The sequence below is a fragment of the Mauremys reevesii genome, linkage group 4, assembly GCF_016161935.1.
Source record: "Mauremys reevesii isolate NIE-2019 linkage group 4, ASM1616193v1, whole genome shotgun sequence".
NCBI lineage: Eukaryota > Metazoa > Chordata > Testudines > Geoemydidae > Mauremys > Mauremys reevesii.
The window spans coordinates 102,200,110-102,221,083 of NC_052626.1; the positions used below are offsets into that span (position 1 = coordinate 102,200,110).

At 38.4% G+C, this 20,974-nt stretch overlaps 1 protein-coding gene across 7 annotated transcripts in view; it reads right to left on the minus strand.

Annotated features, from left to right (window-relative positions):
- The window catches only part of SOX6 (SRY-box transcription factor 6), a 501,080-nt gene that overhangs the window by 56,598 nt on the left and 423,508 nt on the right, over window positions 1-20,974 (minus strand). For all 7 annotated transcript variants that reach the window (XM_039533636.1, XM_039533631.1, XM_039533632.1 and 4 more), the window contains 3 exons: window positions 19,268-19,448; window positions 15,932-16,122; window positions 5,270-5,326 (listed from right to left, as the gene is read on the minus strand). In XM_039533636.1, the coding sequence (XP_039389570.1) occupies window positions 5,270-5,326; window positions 15,932-16,122; window positions 19,268-19,448 (429 nt within the window). The remainder of the gene's footprint in view (window positions 1-5,269; window positions 5,327-15,931; window positions 16,123-19,267; window positions 19,449-20,974) is intronic.

Below are 20,974 nucleotides of genomic sequence, written 5' to 3' on the forward strand. Positions count from 1 at the left end.
GTATGTAAAGGTAAGCATGAGTAATGAGTAATTTGGAGGAGGCAGGGCCTAAGTTGCTTGTAAATCACATTTCTAAAATCTCTACCTGAGGAGAAAATTGCTAAAAGCACATTCATGATTAGTATAAATTTATCAAGCCAAAAAAACAGGCAAACAATCATTCCCCAAAAAAGGACAAAGAAGATGCTTTCCTTTCAAACATCTGACTTAGTTTCCATTTTTCTGGATTATACTCTCATAGGTCCTGCATCCCCTTACACGTTTGTCTACAGACCTATATTCTGAAGTCCAATTTCATCACAACATGCAAGGATTGCATAATATAAAAAGTGCTGCTCTCCACTTAAAACACTAACACGACTTATACCTAAACTAAACCGACAGCCTGAAAGGAGAAAAGACTCACACAAAGACAGGCACAGCCTGATCCAAAACTAACTACAGCAATGGGAGTTTTTCTATTGACTTCAATGGGCTTTGGATCTGACCCTAAATAAGTTGAACAGCAACTAAATCCTTAATCTGAATTCAGTTGTTCATTATATAAATATTTTAAAAAGAAATATTTACATTATGAAATACTGTATCAAATTATGCTCTGTAGAGGCAAAATTCACCTTCAGGACAGGGGACCAGTACATGGGCTATGCACGTAAGTCCCACTTAAGACCGATAATGAGGTTTTAGGTGGGACTTGAGTGCTGGCCTTCAGCACAGGGCTGCATTGCATCCTACGCACATATCTGTACTTTTGATTTCAAAATGATCACACACACACACATGCAAAAAACATACATGGAAAAGTCCATGTGATTCACTGCAATGAAATAAAATGCTTCATCCCTGGGGAAGGCATTTGCTACTCTGTCGGAGGGTGGGGGGCAGAATATGCGTGGAGAAGGGACTCTGTTATCTCAGGGGATGATGTCTTCTCTACTCCCTTCTACGCTTACCAGTCATACTTAGCTGGAATTTGTGCTACTTCCATTCTTTCCCTGTTTCGTAGCAGAGGGAATGACTGTCCTGTGGTTGTAATAAGGCAGTGGCTCTCAAACTTTTTTACTGGTGTCCCCTTTCAAATAGCAAGCCTTTGAGTGAGACCCCCCCCTTATAAATTAAAAACACTTTTTTATATATTTAACACCATTATAAATGCTAAAGACAAAGTGGGGTTGGGGTGGAGGTTGACAGCTCGTAACTCCCCATGTAATAACCTCACGACCCCCTGAGGGGTCCCGACCCCCCGTTTGAGAACCCCTGTAATAAGGGATATTTCTTTTTTTGCTTTTGAGTATAATGATAATACCTAGCTCTTCATGAGTAGTCCTCAAATGATACTGACAAAGCAGGTCAGTATCATTAACCCCATTTTCCAGATGGATAACTGAGGCACAGACTCAAGAAGGTACCAGTCTTAGGTTATTCTGCAGCCCAGTGGTAGAGCTGAGAATTGAACCTAGGTCTCCTGAGTCCTTGTCCAGTACCCCATCAACTACACCACACTGCCTCTCATATAAATATATTTCCTGTTTTTTTCAGTCATGGAACATTCAAGCCTTTGCAGCCATCAAATGAATATGTTTAAAGAAAACAACAGAAACAAAAGCAAATATAACATTAAAATTATCTGGGAACTACTGTTTTGATGGCACTCTTGGACAAAGGGATCTCCTGCTATGGCCATATGCACATTTATACAAACTGAAAAATCTATTAGCCAATACCACTAGCTGGCAACTACTTATGCCTGAAATGGGAACATAATCAGTTTTCACTGGTTAAGTCCAATCTGTGCCAAGTTTTATATTATGACTAAAAGCTTGGCCAAAGGCAGTGGCAAGTAGCAGAAAATTGCTTACAGTGTTACATGCCAGATTACTTGAATGATTTGCATCAGGTTTGCAGGAGGGTTTGGGGTATTAAAACTTAAAATTTGAAACAGTCTTGAAATGTGGATTTTTGTTATTTGCAACATGACACAGAGGTGTGGGTTATGATGCAACATGGACTGACTAAATGAGACAATTTTTAATATAAACAGCATGAAACATTTAGGAAAAGTTCAGTTTGAAATGCTAGGTTTTTTTCGTTTGAACCTTTGGAGAGCCAACTGATTTAGATTAAATGCTCACCCCTGCACTTCCAGTCGTGTTGCCATTGTACTAAATACAGCTCTACAGTTTGTATTCCAAATGAACTGATCTTACTACAAGCCTTTAGTATGATTCTTACCCCAAGATAAATCAATATTTAATATCCCCTGCAACAGCCCCGTAGATGATTTTAAACCTTGCCTCCATCCCATTTAGTTACCTTTAAAAATTCTTTATGCCAGCCTTCACAGATGACTTCTGAAAAACTAATCTATAAAAAGCAGCCTGAAAATAATTAATTCAGACAAAGAGGGTTTTTTCTTTTTTTAATCTTCGTGAATTGTGCTGATCTCTAAATCCAGCTCCTTTAGCTACTTCTTACTTCTCAGCCAGGGCCGGCTCTACCTTTTTTGCCTCCCCAAGCGGCGAAGCAAAGGAAAAAAAAAAAAAAGTGGCCGCAACAGTGCTGCCGAGGAAGAAGAAATGAAAAAGCTGCCGCCGAAGAAAACAGAAAAAGCTGCCGCCGAAGAAAGGGGGGTTGGGGTGGAAGTCGGAGCGCCACCCCAAGAACAGACGCAGTGCCGCCCCTTCAGATTTGCCGCCCCGGGCACCTGCTTCCTTAGCTGGTGCCTAGAGCCGGTCCTGTTCTCAGCTAATTTGAGGAACACATAAAAACTTCCTCTAAACCTGAAATATATTTTAAATATAAAGATATATAGATGATAGACAGACAGACCCTGTACTATAGAGAGATGGAAAGATAGAAGGAAGATCCTGTGTACTAGAGAGGGCTGGGGGAGCGGGGAGGGCTCACGTGCCCATCCCTAGCCATATGTGCTATGAGGTAGACCTGGTGAGAGGACTTTTGCTGGTGGGAGCTGAAAGAATGGGCCCACCAGTGTTTCCACACCAGACCAGGATTTGAAATTCTCCCCCACATAGGGTACAAGGCCCCAGGCAGCTCCTTCCCATCTCCTAACCACACAGGCTACAGGAAGTAATTAGAAGCAGCAAGGCAACTCAGCCCCAGGACTCCAAACATGCTATAACTTCACCTCCATTTTGAGCTCTGGAATGGCCTTATCAAGAACCATAATTCAAGAACCATCAAGTCGTGCACATTGCTAGCCTGCCTAACCAGGTGATCTTGGTATTGTTACTCTCCTCCTCCATTTCTATTGTTTGTTTCTTTGTGTCTAGTCTTAAATGTGATGGCAAGGGGAGGAACCACATCTACCTTTGCACTGCTCAGAGCCCAGCACAACAAGGCCCTGATCCTAATTGGGGCCTTTAGTTACTACCACAATATCAATGTTAAACAGTAATAACGAGCCTGATTTACTTGTAATGCAGTTTTCACTTCCTTTTCATTTCCTCCCTCATCCCCCCCATCTGCCACCCCACACAAACAAAAACAACAAGATATAAATTGTGCTTCTATATAGAAAAACATTTGGCATACAGCTTAACTGTGTCCTCAGACTGAGGCAGATTTAAAGCCGGTGAGAATGCCACGATATATGGAGCATACGTACAGAAGAGCAAAAACATTGTTTAAAAATCTCTTTGCATCATGTACGTTTTTAATGCAAATTCTACCTTGGAAATTGAGAGCTATGTTATTAATTAATGGAGATCTCACACGCAACAGCAATGTGATGAAATTTATGTTGTTGCTGAGACAACAACATTTAGAAAAGTCCCAGCAAAAACACAGCAGGGGTGAGCAGCGGAGGAGAGAGACAGTGAAAAAAAGCACAGTATATTCCTAGATTGCAATACAGTGTCAGCTCAATGCATTCTAGGAACAGAAAAACATTCCAGCTTGTCACAATGAGGTCAATATTACAGTAAGGTAAAGAGTTCCATTTTAATGTTACATAAGAACGGCCATACTGGGTCAGACCAATGGTCCATCTAGCCCGGTATCCTGTATTCTGACAGTGGCCAGTGCCAGATGATTTAGAGGCAGTGAACAGAGCAGGACAATTTCAAGTGATCCATCCCCTGTCGTTCTGTCCCAGCTTCTGGCAGTTGGAGGTGTAGGGGCACCCAAAGCATAGGATTGCATCCCTGACCATCTTGGCTACTAACCACTGATGTATCTAATAATCTTTGATAGACCTTAACCATTGTACAGCTATAAAAATTGCAAGTTGTGCGAGTCAGATGCCAAGTTAGTTCCTAATGTTACGAGGGTGGCATTCTCACAGTAGTAGGAGAATCAGGCACTAACATAGGTCCTGATTCAGGAAAGCCCATAAACATGTGCTCAGGCCTCTCCCCTATAGAGGTATCCCTATTAAGGAAAGGCACATGCTTAAGTGCTGTCCTGAATAGGAATACATGGGTATTTTAAACTAGATTCTGCAGATCCCAACAAGACACTTCCAGGTAGCTGTAGAAAGGCGATGTGGACAGAGACAAAGAGAAATGGTTTGATAAACTGAGCAAATGACCCATATGCCTCAAACTCCTTTTCCCTTTGAAACTAATGCACCTTGTTATTTTAAATTTCTCATCCTGCAAATCATCTTTTTTATGTACCCAACATTTGGTATATATTGATAAGCTATTGCAATAGAAATACGATGAGGCATGGTATGACATTTTTGTGGTAGGAAGTGGCTTGCGTCCCCCACTCTATCTATTGTAGATAAACCACTATGAATAAAATAAGAGCTTTTGTTTTTTAAGGAAGTATTTGCCTGAGCAGTTTCTTTCAGAAATGAAAATTGTATTAAATGTAACTGGTCTCCATTTCCCTAGGAAGTAAAATAAAAAACAGAAAAGGAAATAAAACTGTTAGGACAATATATTGCCTGTATTTGTAGGTCTGGGTTTTTTGAGAGGATGGGAGGAGTTCACACGTACTTCATTAATAAGATGTTTAGCAGCAAAGATGTAGTGTGATCTGGTTGCTTCTATCAAAGAATAAAACATGGGATGTATGCAAAGAATGACATGCAGGTAATCCCTTGATAAAGGAGAATCCCTTGGGAGGAGGAATGTATCAAGCCAGCCTAATCTTATACATGAACATCCAAAAAGACTGATTGGCATCAGGCTAGGAACAGAATTCTGGCAAGGAGCTGGCAACTGAATCTATTTTGGCAACCTGCTAAACTCTTGACAGAACAGAAATTTATACAGTATATGATGTGTCGGTGACTCACTGTGTCTACAGTTCTAATGCATATCCTTCCAGTGATGGCATCTATCCGCACTGGCATCTGAAATACAGCAAACAGTGTTCCTGCACTTTAGAAATAAAAGGGAATAAGCATGTAAATGTATGCTGCACTAAACAACAATTTATAAAAAAGAAAAGTAGGATGTGGGTAATAGTGGCTGCCTCAGGGAGGTGGTTGTGATAATGCAAATGAGTGATAGGGTTCATACTCAGCTCAAGAAGTTCTCTGGGAAATGACGGTGAAAAAAAAATGCACAGCCTCATGCTCAATATAGAGTTAATCTTAGACACAAGTGCCCACCCTCCTTCACCGCTGTTTATTAAATCACTTTGGGATTGGAGGAGGGGGAAGGAAGAGGAGAGCTTTCCAAATTGCCATCTCAATGCTCCCCTCTCAGTCAATGAAGATCAGCAACTGAAGATCAGGAATTTGAAATGTTTTGCCAGTCTTTCTTCTAGAAGCATTTGCAACACATTGAGGGCCAGGGGCCTAACAATAAAGTTTGAGTTGTCTGCAGATTTTCAGGATGTAGGCTGGGCAATTTCAGGTCAGACAGTCTTTAGGTAATCCCTAAATAGTGCTACAGAAACAGATGATGTCTGAAAATGATTTTAACATAAATAATCTGACGTTGAAGATTATTTATCTTCTTGATACACATTTCCATTGTGATGGGCTTGTTAATGGAGCTAATGTCATATGACTAGAGATAGACTAACCATTTTTCCAACAAACTTGCCCCTTTATATGTTTGCAAACTACCAGTAAACAGACTTTGATTATTACACACGTATTGGTAACTTATATTTGTTCAAACACTCAAAGGAAACATTCCAGCCTATGGGTTATTCATGAGTTATTCACTTCCACTCTTTCTTTGACTAGTCATATTGTTTATATTGAGTAACTGGTCACCTAATTCTTTTCACAACATGCAGGAAGATTCAGTGACAATTTAACATGCTGAAATATTTATTTCTTTATTTAAACCAAAATGTCTAAGCTAGCGTAGACCTGGGGCTATGCCCAGAAATAGGCAGTGCAGTAAGCAAACTACAACAATGGAGAATGTGATTTCAATTAATCTCACTATAAATACACCTTGAGAATTTAGAGGAATCTTGAATTTAGGAAGTAGTTAGGTATCAGACGGGGTAATCCAAACTCAGCCCTGTTGTACTTAATCCATTGCAGTCAATGGAATTACTCTAGGAATGAATTTGGCCCAATGTGTTTACCTAAAGGAATGTATGGGGAGGGCATGGAGATGAATGGTAGTATGAATTGCTGGCCAGTGGATGTCTGTGGTTGGACATAAAGGTGAATGAATTTGTGTATGTATTCTAAAGCTCTTAGATGAGCTAGTGAGAGAGGGAAAAGTTTTACCTTATAAAATATGGATAAGCAAAACAAAACCTGGAGCAGGTTTGGATATACGTCTGGAAACTCTCTTGAACAGCTTTGTAAACAGGCTGCACGTGAGAATATATGATGATTATATTATTATGATTGAGGCAATGGCACTAGCCACAATGGCTGAACAATGTACCACACTTTCCTTTTGGAAAAAGTGCCCATGCTGATTTAACTAAATATGCAGATTTTTCAGTATTCACTTTGATCAAACTCTGCCCCTTTTGGATTTGTTTCTGCTCTGAGATTTAAGAGCCATAGTATACATAGAAGAATGCTTTTTATCCCTTCCAAAGGAAATACCCCACGTGAGTGGAAGACCTGTGTATTCTACACTGTACTTGTGCTGGAAAGCAGATATCAGAAAGGGGCAAAAAAATTAAACTATTATTAATGAGGTTTTAAAGCTGGCAGCCCTTCAAGTAGGCCTGGCATCAGAAATAAAAACATTTCTTGGTTATGTTCAGCCACCATCCCAACATACCATAATGGCAAACAATTTCAAGTACTATATTCAAATGCAAAGACTAGCAAATAAAGGCAAAAAAGCAAGTTTGCTTCATTTCTGAATATAATAATTTGTATTTGAATGTAGATTTGTGCAAACTGGTAGCTGCTAAAAACTTCACAATTTTACCTAAGATTAATACTGTACAGGTTCGTATACTGTTTCTTACATAATACAGTATTATATCATGCAGGCTTTGTGCACTGTGCATTCTTGTCTTACATACATACACTATTTTAATTGTTATAACGGTTTGACATATCTTTGCTGACCTAGGCTTTCCATAAGTTACGTTCTCTTCCCTCTAAGGAATATATTTAATAATTTAGCCAACAGCCAAGTACTATATATTTTCTTTTAAACCAATCTTCCTTAGGTGTAATTTTGGGGATTAGGCAGTGAACTACAAATCTAATTGATCAGAGCAGAAATGCACACCACCAACTTTCTAAAGACCAATTCAGGGAATGAGGCAATTAACCACAAGACTAACTTAGATGCTAAGGGATGCACAACAAATCCTTCCATAGGTGCAATTCAGAGTATGTGGTACTTAAGTACAAAGATAACAGCCGCAAATTTTGGTGATCTATATATGTGTCATGTAATTTTCACTATTTTTTCATGTTGTACTACTCAAACGGTGTAAGTCTATTTTACTGTGTTTCATATAAATGATTTTCACGCACCCTGTCTGGCATATTCAAAATAGCATACATGAAGCTACACAAGTGTATCTGAGGCTTAGGGGAGAAAATGTAGGTTAGGTATATATTGTATTATTTGAGCACGAATAATGAAAGACTGTGTCACAATGACATGCTCTTAGGGGCAAACTTAAGGTTTCACATGCAGCTTTAGCATTGCCTTTCCTGATTTTGGTGCGCTTTTTTGGAGCCACCCTTGATAAGAGTTCAGTATCTACCACCCTCTGCACCCATCTACTGTGGCGCTGCTGGCCAAAGCAAAGAGGATGAAGCTGTGCTCCCACAACACTCCTCCTCCTTTGGAGAGGCTAATGCCAGCAACAGGAATGGCCTTACACAACCCTTTATAAACCTTGAGTGCCAGAAAACTCTGAATGTCCTTGTGTATGTGTCCACACCTTGCACTACCTCCCACACTGGATACACACACACAGAGGCAGGGGCAGCTCCAGGCCCCAGCACGCCAAGCGCGTGCTTGGGGCGGCAAGCCGCGGGCGGTGCTCTGCCAGTCGCCGGGAGCGCAGCAGGCAGGATGCCTTCGGCGGCATACCTGCGGAGGGTCCGCTGGTCCCGCAGCTCCGGGAGGTCCACCATGCCTGCGGGACCGGCGAGCGGCAGAGCGCCCCCACGGCATGACGTCGTGCTTGGGGCGGTGAAATGTCTAGAGCCGCCCCTGCACAGAGGTGAAGTAAAATCTTTCCCTAAACACAGATGCATATCCTGACTGTGTTTCTTATAATGTAAATTCCTATAACATTCCCTACATTGGTGTAGATTCAAGCACATTTTTGCTGAAAGTCAGACTTGTTTTCCATGATGGAAATGTGTCTCTTTAAAAGAGACCGTTAAGACTTTGAGATCACCTTTCTGCAAGATGTTCCATTTCTAATTTCTGCAGGAAAAAGTTCTAATTGCATCAGATAAATTCACCACCACACTTCTGCGTGTGTGAGTAACATTGTAATCATTTAGCTATTCAAAGACAAATCTAATTCCTGAATAGGCCTTAAGAAAGAAAAAAAAACCCACTGTGGCCTATTGTTATCCTAGGAATAGCCTGATTTAGAAAACCACTGCAAGAGAACATGATAATCAAATGCATATAACAGCAACCATCCCAGTTCACCAATAGCCTGTGAACATCAGAAGAATGACAAGACACCTGCGTGGTATAATATGCTGCATGGGAAGCTAAATCTAAAACATGCACCCACCCTGCTGAACAATATGATCACAACACTCCATTCACTTATTGTTGTAGAGTAATACTGATCTCATGACTAATCTGATCCTGTCATGCAACAATGAATATCTCAATCAATTGTATATATAAAATAAAGTTCCTCAAGCTGCAATGCTAAGTATATGAAGTCCAGCATGTTTTTCAGTTCAAATAAAAGGGGGCAGTATTACATCAGATATTTCTTAAATGTATTAGGGAAGGATGCAAATCTACTGTATTTTACAGAAAAATGTATTACTGCCTCTTGGACACATACTACTTTAATGCCCAGGGATAAAATGTTCAAAAGCATTTTCAATGGGACTTAAGCGTCTAGTCATTCGAGCGCTTCTGAAAATTTTTACCTTGGGTCACTATTTTGCTTTCTGAATTACTAAGGAAATATATTGTGAATTTATGCACATTTTTTCAAGTAGACAGGATAAAACACTGACACTTAAAATTGAAAATGGAAATATTGCAGTTGCAAATACTATTTTATAACAACTTACAGTAGGGCCAAGATTTCTAACATTGGGTGTCTCAAGTTAGGCTCCTAAACTCATATTCATAAACCTAAAAAAGGGGAGTGAATTTCAAAAGTGCTGAGCACAGAATAGCCTCAGCTGGAGATACTGGGTGCCCAGGTCACTTATATTCAGGTGCCTGAATATGGACTTAGAAGCCAGACGTTATGCACTCGCTTTTAAAAATCCTGGTTTACAGTTATTATTTGGAGTCATAATCAGCTTATTAAAATGGCCAAATCCACAAAATATTTCAAGGCCCATTGTGGCAATATAGTGAAGATGACTGCTGGGATTTTCATTTTTAACTTCCTCTGCATTCAGAGGTAGCTACCTCAGCCATAATCATTTAACTGAGATAAAAATACAGCATGATAAACAATGTGTGTGTGGTGCCTTCTAAGGCCCAAAAATCCCATATAGAGGAGTAGGACTCCTGCCACTTGCTGGACCTCTTTGTGAAAAACGCTCCTTACCTACTAAGCACCAGGATTACCAAAGGATGTAATATCCCACCATCCTTCAAGGACACACAGCCCACAGCTGTCCCTGTGGCTACAGTAAATTCCTTAAGTATTTACAATGGAATATGTGCCTTCTCTCTCTTCCAGAGAAGTTCCAAAGAGGGAATTTTGTTTAACCTTTTATCAGCCTATTTAGACAACAAGGTCCTTGGAGCATCTGCCTGTACAGTACCTGGCACAATGGGACTCTGATCCGTCATGGGGCCCTCTAAGCACTACCACAATAAAAACAATTTTGTAAATACCAAAAACTGATCCTTTGTGCTAGATACTACTATTGGTTTGTTAGCCTGGCTGTAAAGTATATATCTGGGAAGCACTAATATAGTTAAGATTTAACAAGAGGGAGCACAGAGGTCTGTAATTGTTCATACACATAACCTTTGTTGCCTCTTCTTCAGGGCCCAAAATATGAATATCGGTCTGTTATTTATAATTAAAGATTCTTCTAACAGAAATTACCACAGAAAGGAGAGAAAACTTTATTAAGAAGTTTTTGTTAAAATCCCAAAGCAAAACAGAATAGTGAATTCTTGCAGAGCTGAACTAAGTATTTATGATTCACGATGGTTCATGAAAGTTTATAATATGACTGTTTCCTTAGACTATTATTCCCACGTCTCATGTTTGGAAATTAGGGACAGTCATAACTAATTCTAGTAAATGATGAGAAACTGATTGCCTGCAGCTTGGTCTGAAAAAATTATTGTTCTGACTGAGTTCTCCTAGTCAATTACTACTCACTGAATAGTGGACTTAGAAGCCGGACGTTATGCACTCGCTTTTAAAAATCCTGGTTTACAGTTATTATTTGGAGTCATAATCAGCTTATTAAAATGAGTTCAGAGAATAACTGGTAGCAAAGAAGGCTTGGTACTGGCCTTTGAACCACATAGTGCTGGAACAGAAAAGATGTAAGAACTCACTCTGCCATTACAATTATTATGGCTATAATAACAAAACTGATCAAACAATTAATTGATAATATGGTGGTGTACTTTGGGTATTTATAGAGCCCTGCGTGGATACAAAATGTGTATCTGCATCCGATCCGCAAAACTGATCTGCATCTGCAGATATCTGCAGATTTGCAGGGCTTTAGATATAAAATTTGGATCTGTATCCATCTGCAATCTGCAAAATGGTCCACGGATATATAAAGCAGATATCCATGAATTTGCAGGGCTCTAGGTATTTAGGGAAAATAATAAGATGATAGAGTTTTTCTCATTTAGGAAAAAAAATGACTATGCGTGAATGGTAATGCTTTTCTACAAAACCTTCCTGAAGTGTTTCTATCAGGAAAACTTTGTGCACATGTGCAGTGGCCACATGTAAATGATGGAGCATAACAACTCCAGAGGAGCTGTTACACTCTATTGTGTCAATAATCCATATATTTAACAGTCCCTAAATACTCTGCATTACAGCAGACTGTAACACTTCCAAAGGGGCCGTTATGGCTTATCAAGTCAAATCTGAGTGCCTAAATATGGCTTTGACCAATAGACTGTAAACAACTCCAAGGGTAAATAATGCATATTTTAAACAAGTCCAGACTATATTTTGCATACAAGCCATTATGTCTACATTAGGATAAATGAAGTGGGTTTAATCTTTTTTTTCATTTGAAATAGGGGTAACATAAAAACATTTATAGGTCTCCACAGTTGTCTAAGGATTTATGGACTGCTTTTCAGAGGGGCTAAGCATTTGCCGCTCCTATTGAAGTTCATGGAAGGAGTGAGCAAATCATGTCATACATTTTTTGGGCCTAATTTTGGATTCCAACTGCACATATGCTTATGTCTGAAACCCTACAAAGTGGTGGGGAGGGGGCATATGGCATAGACATATTATGCAAGATTCTGGTTCCTCTAAAAGCTTGATGAGGTCACATCATAGGTTTTCTGTAAGAATATAGAAGATAGCTTCCTGTGACAGGGTGTAGAAGATATGATGTGTATATTTACCATGTATGTTCTGTGACTTGCACCCATATACCTCTATCCAGTGCAGATAACTCATGCTTCTGCCTGTAAACTGGCCAAACTTGAATTTGGCCTTTTAAATATAAACAAAATAGACAATACAGCATCTTTTGGGGTCATTTAGAATATTGTCAGATTGAACCATTAGTTAACATTTGGTCAATTATCCTGGGTTTAAATACTAAACTAAATAGGACTAATACCAATAATGCATGTTTTGTTATAGTACCTTAATTTACAAATTTCTTTTAAAGATGAACATGACTTGCCTAGAAAAGAGCTATTCCCCCCAAACAGAACCAACCTTCTGTATCACTTCTGCTGTGACTCCAGCCGCACAAAAGATGCTTTGTGAGGCCATTTCTGAACTCTTCTGGATCCCTCCATTTTCCCAGCAGTTTCCTGAACTGGGTCAGCTCCCCTTCCACTTCTCCCATAAAAGCACTAATGCTGTTCTCTCTTCCTTTCATGATGTTGGCCTACAGTTGAACAGCATCAGGTAATGTCGAGAAATTTGGCTTTGCTTAATAACCAGTTTATGCTTTAAGCTCTATAAATCTCTATGCACATAGAACGGTCTCAATTTTAAATTGTAGCTGACCCACAACTCTCAAGAGAATCATAAAAATGCATCATTCCAACTCACTGTCATCAATTTATTTTGCTCTTTCTGATGACCAAGCCCCTGTGAGCACTTTAAAGCTTTCTGGGTTTTTTTAAAATGGGAATGGGGCAATTTTCAAATATACGTTTATAACCAATACAAAAGCATTTAGAGCCTTAAAATGACATTTTCAAAAAGGCATCAACCCAGGCTTTGAAGTTTTGTGCATAATGTTGTAGGCATAATAGTTCTGCACAACAAACTGTTACCAGTTCTCTGAACTCAAGGACCAGTAACTGACCAGAACTCAATCACGTTTTTTCAGTCCAAGGTGCAGGCAATTAGCTTATCATCTTTTTCTTAGGTTAGACTCTTGTTACTCATTCACATGAGCAACGTCTAATTATCTGGAGGCTATTTTTTAAAATGTGGCTCTAAAAGAGGGACATAAGGAAGAAGCAAATCCAAAAAGGTAGCTATGATTTCAAGGCTCTGCTGGGATCATGAAAAATCTGCACTCTGTGCCACAGATAAATAATAGTTTTTAACATAAAAGATTAAGTAAAAGGAAATTATCATTCAAACAGAAATAATGAAAAGGGAGTGCTTATAAATACCCAGAGTGGAAAAACACAGCTTTCTGTAATGATATTTGAACAAAAGTACGGTTTTTGTTTTAAATGTATTGTATAGATCTAGTTTACATTTTATACAAAGTATGTATACTTCTTCCATAAGATTTACTACTCTTAAAAATGCAATTTTTTTCATAATTTTGGGGGGCTGAGGGTGGAGAGACACCATAATTTTAAAGGGCCAATTTGTATCCCATTGTATTTTAATATCTGCACTACTTTATAGGCCAAGGGACTAACAACATATCAGAGGTGTGGCAGTAATATCCCAGTACAATCCTTGTCTTGTCTTATTGCTTCACTCTGTGGCTTATGCTATAATAAATAAAAAAAAACAGGAGGAAAGTGAGTTTTCATGATAAATCTCCTTGCTGTAATTTTGTTGTCAGAGCCTTAAACAGCCCAGCTAACTCTGAAATGTCTCTGTGTAAAAACAGCATTGTGGGTTCCAGGGTTATACTCTTTCCGTGACTTCCACGTCTGCTCTGATCAGTTTAGAAGCATAGAGATGATTTTTCTAATGGGCAGTCATGCAAGCTCAACCTGGGTTCTTTCACCCTATGCATCATGAACAATAAAAATTCTGTGATTTAAACTTAGTTAACAATGTTGTTGACAATACACATGAAGGAAGAGATTCCAGCTGATTCTCCCAAAGTTTTATTGGCTCTGCTAAGAGACGTAAGAGGAAATAAAAGTTATTTTAGTCAATACAGGAAGCTGGTAAGGTTCTGAAATCACCCAAGGAGCAGACTTAGTAGAGCAAGTAGGTGCCTTTTATACACACTCATTTTACAAAGTAGAAAAAAAATTTACGAATCATTTTACTCTTCCTTTTTGTGTTTTAAATATTTTCAAATATTGATCCAATGACACTCATGGGATTCATTTGTAAAGTACATTTCAATTTAAAAAAAAAAAAAGCATAGCAGGTGTGACTTTTTGTGTGTCCAATCTTATAGTTTGGACTCAATTAGGATTCCAATTGGCTTTAATTAGAATTTTGCCTGAATAAGGACTGCTGGATCACTTATTTAATTTCCCTGTTACAGACTTTCTTTCATAGCATTAATCTTGTATTAAATGAGTTTTAAAATGCTGTCATTTAAACCAAACCTAATAGAAATAAATATTTATTAGGCTCTGAATTTATTTTGCAAACCATTGCTAATCCTATGGGGAAAGAGGTTAAAGAAATCCCTTTAGCAGGCACTGACCCTTTCCCTGCTGTTTTGGGTAATGCAGAGATCTTATTAAGTTAAAATATAAAATGTAGATTAAAAGACATCTTGTCTTCAACAGTGCTGTTTACAATGTTTCATTCCCTTTCTGCTACGGTGTCCTGGCTCACTGATGGATCTCTTGTGTGTTTAAATAAGACCGTCATATAAGCAAAATATTATGGAGGCTTTATATATAGTTACTGTTGTGTTGAGATTTACACTTAAAAGGTATTAAATCTCTTTTTTAGATATGAAGAGTATAGTATAACTTCCCCATACACATAGCACTGACACTCTAAATATTGTATGAATATTTTGAGAATTTCCAGGTAAATTTTGTACTTCATTTATGAGTTAGAACCATTAAAATCTACCTTTCTTAAAAAAAAAATTAAAAAAAATTCTCCAGCAAAGAAATTCCAAAATTTAAAACATGGGCTGCTTTTAAAATGTATTAAGGTGTTAATTTTGTGTAAATTAATAATTGAGTCATAACTGCTTCTGTTTATGCCACGTTTCCTGTAGAATATTTTCCCATTTGTTGCTAAATGAAATTTACAGCCAATATTGTGGCATACAACTGATTTTGTGTCAATTACTTTTGGTGGGAAATAGCTTATGTGATGTATTTTTGCAGGATAAGTCACTCTTGGGAAGACAACTGAGAAAACATTCTTCATCAAAAGGGCTGCCCTACAGCTCAGCCAATTACATGATTCAGTGGTTCGCCAGTTCAGCTATATAGGAGCGACCCGCTCCTGGAGCAGATCTCTGGGACCTTGGCAAGTCCATAGATCAGGGCTGTTCTCCTAAAAATTTGCTAAATTCTGGAGAACTTTTCTTTTGTGCACCTCCTAACGCGAATAGCATGGGGGCATCCCTCCTGACCCTTCTGCAGCTCTTGTGAAGCCTCATTGCTAACATGCCTGACTGAATGCTATTGTACTTAATGCAATTCCCTGTTGCTTTGTCCATCCTTTTGTACTGCATCCTCCAGTTTTCTACTTGTAAACTATAAGCACATTTGTATATGTTATACCATCATGATACTCAACTACACCGACACACTAAAACCCTCTCTAACACAGTCATTTTAACCAACACTATCATCTTCAATGCACAACTCAATCTAATAGCCACTCACAACCTTAATGCCAACCAGTTAATTTGTTATTCTAACCAGTTAATTTGTTATGTACAGATTCAAAATGTAAGAATCTGTGATGTCAGGTTAAGAATATACACAGGAAATGGTGCATATGCATCTGTTTCAGTAATATTTATGCATACCTTTTCATTCCTGCAGTTGTTTAGACCCATGTTATTCATAGAGGGCAGTTTTACATCGACACCATGAGGTGGCTGCTGCTGCTGCTGCTCCCTCTGGATCTGCTCTCTCATCTTTCGAGCCTCCTGTATGGCTTTCATGACCGTGTCCTGGTCCCCAAATAGGGCCGGTGAGTTAAGACTGGAAAGGATATCTACAAATACAGAACACACCTAATTAAGACAACCATTCAGATGAGATTCTTGGCTATGCAGTCAGCTTTCATCCTGTCAGAGTGGCACCTGATTAATTGCTGTAGTAGTAGTAGTAATAATAATCTTGTCTTTAGACCAGTGGTTTTCAACATTTTTTCATTTGCAGACCCTAAAATATTTTGAATGGAGGTGCTTTTGGAAATCTTAGGCATAGTCTGCGGCTGCCTGAAAACAACTGAATTAGATGGTTGAATTAACATGCAGTACTTACGTATAAGAGTGGCCCTTCTTTGTGCCATTACAAATGTGACTACTTAGTACACAACATAGCCCAGCAAACAAGCACCAACCTTTGCTGGATCTGGACTCCAATGAGAAATCTTTGAAACGATAAGAGCAAAAAACGAACAGGAAGTAAGCTTGCTCAGTTGGCTATAGAAATATATCTCTTTCTTTGTTAAGGAATAAATGTCACTTCCTGTACTGCACTTTGAAATCCAGAAATTGTACACAGCAGTTGGTGTGTGGTGGTAGGCAAGTTATCACATTAACAGGAGCTCAAAGCTGTAAATTACTGAGACAAAATATTTCTTTTCTTTCTGTTACATGTAGTAGAGTTTGAAAAAAAAATCTTCAAGTATTAAACAAACTATCGTTCCTCTGTAAAAGGCATTTTATTGTAGGTAAAAATTAGTACTGTGGATAAGGCTTTCTAATTTTAGACCAAAAGACAGCAATTATTCAGTGACTAGTAGTTTCAGGCTGCTGTGGTGAAGCTTTAACTTGATCCACCTGTTGTTGCTACATGTGAATGTACATTATACAATACAGAGATATGTGTATGTGTGTATACACACACGCACACACTACAACTAGGAATTCTTGGGGAAACCTGCATGACAAGCAAAAATGTCTGTCCTTTATTTAAACGCTCCAAGTTTGCTAGGCTTGTGAACTTAATTACACTATATATATATATATCTATAAATGAAACAATGTTAGAATTCTTCCTCAGAAGAAAATTCTTATTGACGTGAATTCCATTGACGTCAATGAGAATTTTGTCTAAGTAAAGAGTGCAAGATAAGACCCACCAGCATGCTGATTTAAAAAAATTAAAAGGTTAGCATCTGACTTTACCTTGAGTAAGGAATAATTGATTTAACACTGTAGCCTACAAAAGGTTTTAGGGATTACAACTTACTGGTTTTTAGCATAACTGAGGCGCTCCTCCCTAAAACAGTGCCACAAGAGAACTCAATCTATATTCCCTCTGAGTAAAATTTTCAAAAGCTCCTAAGTCACTTGTAGTATGTCTACCCTGCAAAAACAAACCAACCAGCCAACCTGCGGCAGCAAATCTCAGTGCCCAGGTCTACAGACTTGGGCTTGTGGGACTCATGCTAAGGCACTAAAAACAGTCATGTAGATGTTCTGGCTTAGATTGGAGTTTGGACTTTGAATCCAGGGATTGGGGTGTGCTTCAGACCCTGAGCTCCAGTCCAAGCTGGAATGTGTATGCAGCCATGTTTGGCATCGTAGTACGCCCCCCATGCCTGATTCTGTAGACCTGAGCTCTGAGATTTGCTCTTGCAAGGTTTGGGTTTTTCCCCCCAGTGTACACATACCCACAGGTGCCAAAGTCCCATTAGTTTTAAAAATCTGGGACACAGGCTCCTAAGTCTGCTGGGAGAAATTGAACATTTTACCACATCTCATCGCAGCCCCTCTTCTACTTTTAGACTGGGGAAGAAAGCATACAAAGTTTTTGTAGTTTAACTTTTAATTGAAAATATCCTCCTCCTCTGCCACTTTTGTTGTCTGCCTGTCTCTAAAAATGCCATTAGTAGTCTGGCTTCAAACCTACCTGCTGTTCTGTAGTGTTAGATACAACAATAGTAGGGCCACTTAGAAATAACATGACAGAAAGACCAAATGACACCTAAGAAGCTGCAGAAACTATACGTCAGGAAACATTCCCCAGAGGATTGTGAAGATGTCTGGAATACATCATAACTTTTACAAATTATTATTTACAAGTGTTTACATGTATTTTATAAGTATATCTGAGGTACGGATTGTGAACAACCAATTTGTCATAAATATTCAGTCCACAGTTAAATTATGAGAATTCTGTTCCTTTACTGGATGATCTAACCTTTATAAACTACTTTCACCCCCCCCAAACATTTTTCATTTGTGAATCTTGCATATGGGTCAAAAATTCCCCATCTGCAAACATTGGAATGTACAAAACCTGGAAATATGAACATTTGTGAGCAATGAATAATAAAGAGATTTGAACTGTCTGAACAGAACCGCCCCTTTCTTTCTACCATCAAAAAAAATTTCAGCATATTCAGAATAAGATCTTGGTGCAAGGATACTGCATATCTAGGACACCACTGGTTCATGGGTTGCTGAAACTTTAAATGATGGAAGATTATATTTCTTTAGAAGCACTATTCCGAGTAAGACTAAAAGGCATATTCAGGCAAGGAAAATCAAGTCAAGCTATCTACTTGCCTGAGCATCTAAAACAGTTTACTGTAAATATACATGGGTCCGATCCTTGAAGGTGCTCAGCACTCTGGCCCTAATCCTGCAAAGCACTTTGAGAACGTAAGCAATTTTAATTTAAAACACCTGAGTAATCCCATTGGATTGAGCTCATGTACGGACCACCACGTTTTTAAATCCAAGTAAGGCACTCAAACTGGCTCTTGTATTCATTCATATACTCATTTGTTGCCTAATCCAGAAGCCACGTTTGAAAATTGAGCCTTGTACTTATACACACAATTAATTTTGGGAGGGGAGAATCTTCATTATTCTCACAAAATTGATATGATTACATATCCTTCTTGTACAGTGTGCTTAAGTATTCCTGTAGGAATTTATTATATATGACTACTGCATGTAGTGAAAATTCTTAGCAATCAGAGTGATTCAACAACTTTCCTTGCAAATGTTTTCCTTGTTTTTACCAGAAAATGTAGCCTCCAGTGTCCATTTAATTGTGTCCCTCCTTTTAAAAGCACTCATCATTCTCAAAGTGAGAATCTCACTCAGAAACCACACCTCTTGGGAAAAGACATCCCTTTTTTAAATCAGCAGTTATTTCCTTTCCACTTGTGGGTTTACCTAAAGAGGATCCTCTTCCCAATGTCCCTCCAATAGGGCTCGGGATGCCACTTTTATTTGGCACATTCACTGGACTGGTTTTACTAGCTGGGAAGAGGCTCTGCGTCGGTGACGTCGGGGATTTGACAGGTTCAGCTGTTTTGGGTCGGGCTGAGAGATTCAGTGGCTGCGCTGCTTCATCCTACAAGAGTTTAATGTAAATAATTATTAGAAAAAGACAAATGAAACACATTATCACTTAGTAAGACACAGTCATTTTACACCTCCGAGACAATGCCACATTCTCCTGCAATAATAACAAAAGAAGCTAATTATCTGCCTCCTTAAAGATTCAACGAAAGGAAACCTCATTAATTTCTCTGTGTTATGCTTCTATTTACATTAACTGTGTGGCTGGATCATTCTTTTTGCCAAATTAAAATTTGAATTAGCTCACATTACAGCTTAATTTCCTAATGTGTTTTCAGAGATCTAAATTAACCTAGGGCATTTACAAAGAATTATTTAAAATTTCTAGCAGCTCAGTAGTGCTTTTGTGCTGGTTCTGTTTGAAAAGTTCCTGGAACTATATATAAGCTATGTAGTTTATTTTTTCATGTATTAGAAATTAAACAAATATCACTGATTAAGGGAAATATTAAGAGCCCTCTTTTATATTTTTGGCCCATACACTGATAACACTGCCATTGCTGCACACCTTTCACGTATCTTTTTTTGGGTGCACACTCTGCACAGGATATTAATCTATGCTCTCTTCCTATCATTAAAAAGTAAGTTTTGCCGTGAATGTAAATGCACTGCAATCATCTATGCACACTATTCAGAACATAAAATATATAACTGTCACATGTCATTTTTTGCCATATTTTATGTAGAATTAAATATTACATTTCATGTACATGAAACACAACATAGTGATCAGACGATGCTTTTGTAATCATTTCTACCATGTTCAAACACTATTGTGTCTATATCTTTAATTTGCAGTATGCAAGCAACATGAAGATGGGGAAAATGTCTAAATGTGTAAATGTGGTAGAGACAGATAACTGTAGCCAGATAACTGTGGAAGACATTCACACTCTTTGACATATATTTTATGTCAGTGATATGGGAGAATGAGTCCCATTTTAACAAATGTCTAACTTTGGGAAGAGGGAGAATCTAAGTAACTCATTTCTTTGCTTGAGATCCACCATTCACATGGCCATCCTCTCCCCATTCTTAGGGCATGTCCCCTTTGCTTAGCTTGTTAAGCAGCCAGCAAGTCAGAGCATCTAAAAACAGAATACTGATTTTCTGTAATTAAAATGAAAGAGCCAAATAAAGAGCTCTCTCATTTAAAATACACGCAAAGCTAAAATATGCTGGAGGTAAGGTTACATAGTCTATATTTTAGAAGACAGCACTGAATACTGTGAAGTTTAAAAATCTACGACAGAATACAATAATACACAGTTTTATCTCTTTTTCCCCATTCTCCTTACTAGCAAGAAGTGATTCAGCAAAGTACATCTACTCATATATAACACATTCAATATGCCAGCATAACAAATAGATGCTTATTTATAACACCTTAACATCTCCAAAGTTAATATGATTTCTGTAAAATCTGCAGGATATATCTTCTCCCCTATATTAGTTGCTAATTTCAAACACACTCCCTGACTCTGCAATGCAGGCGGAAACACGTACCTGTGGAGAGCC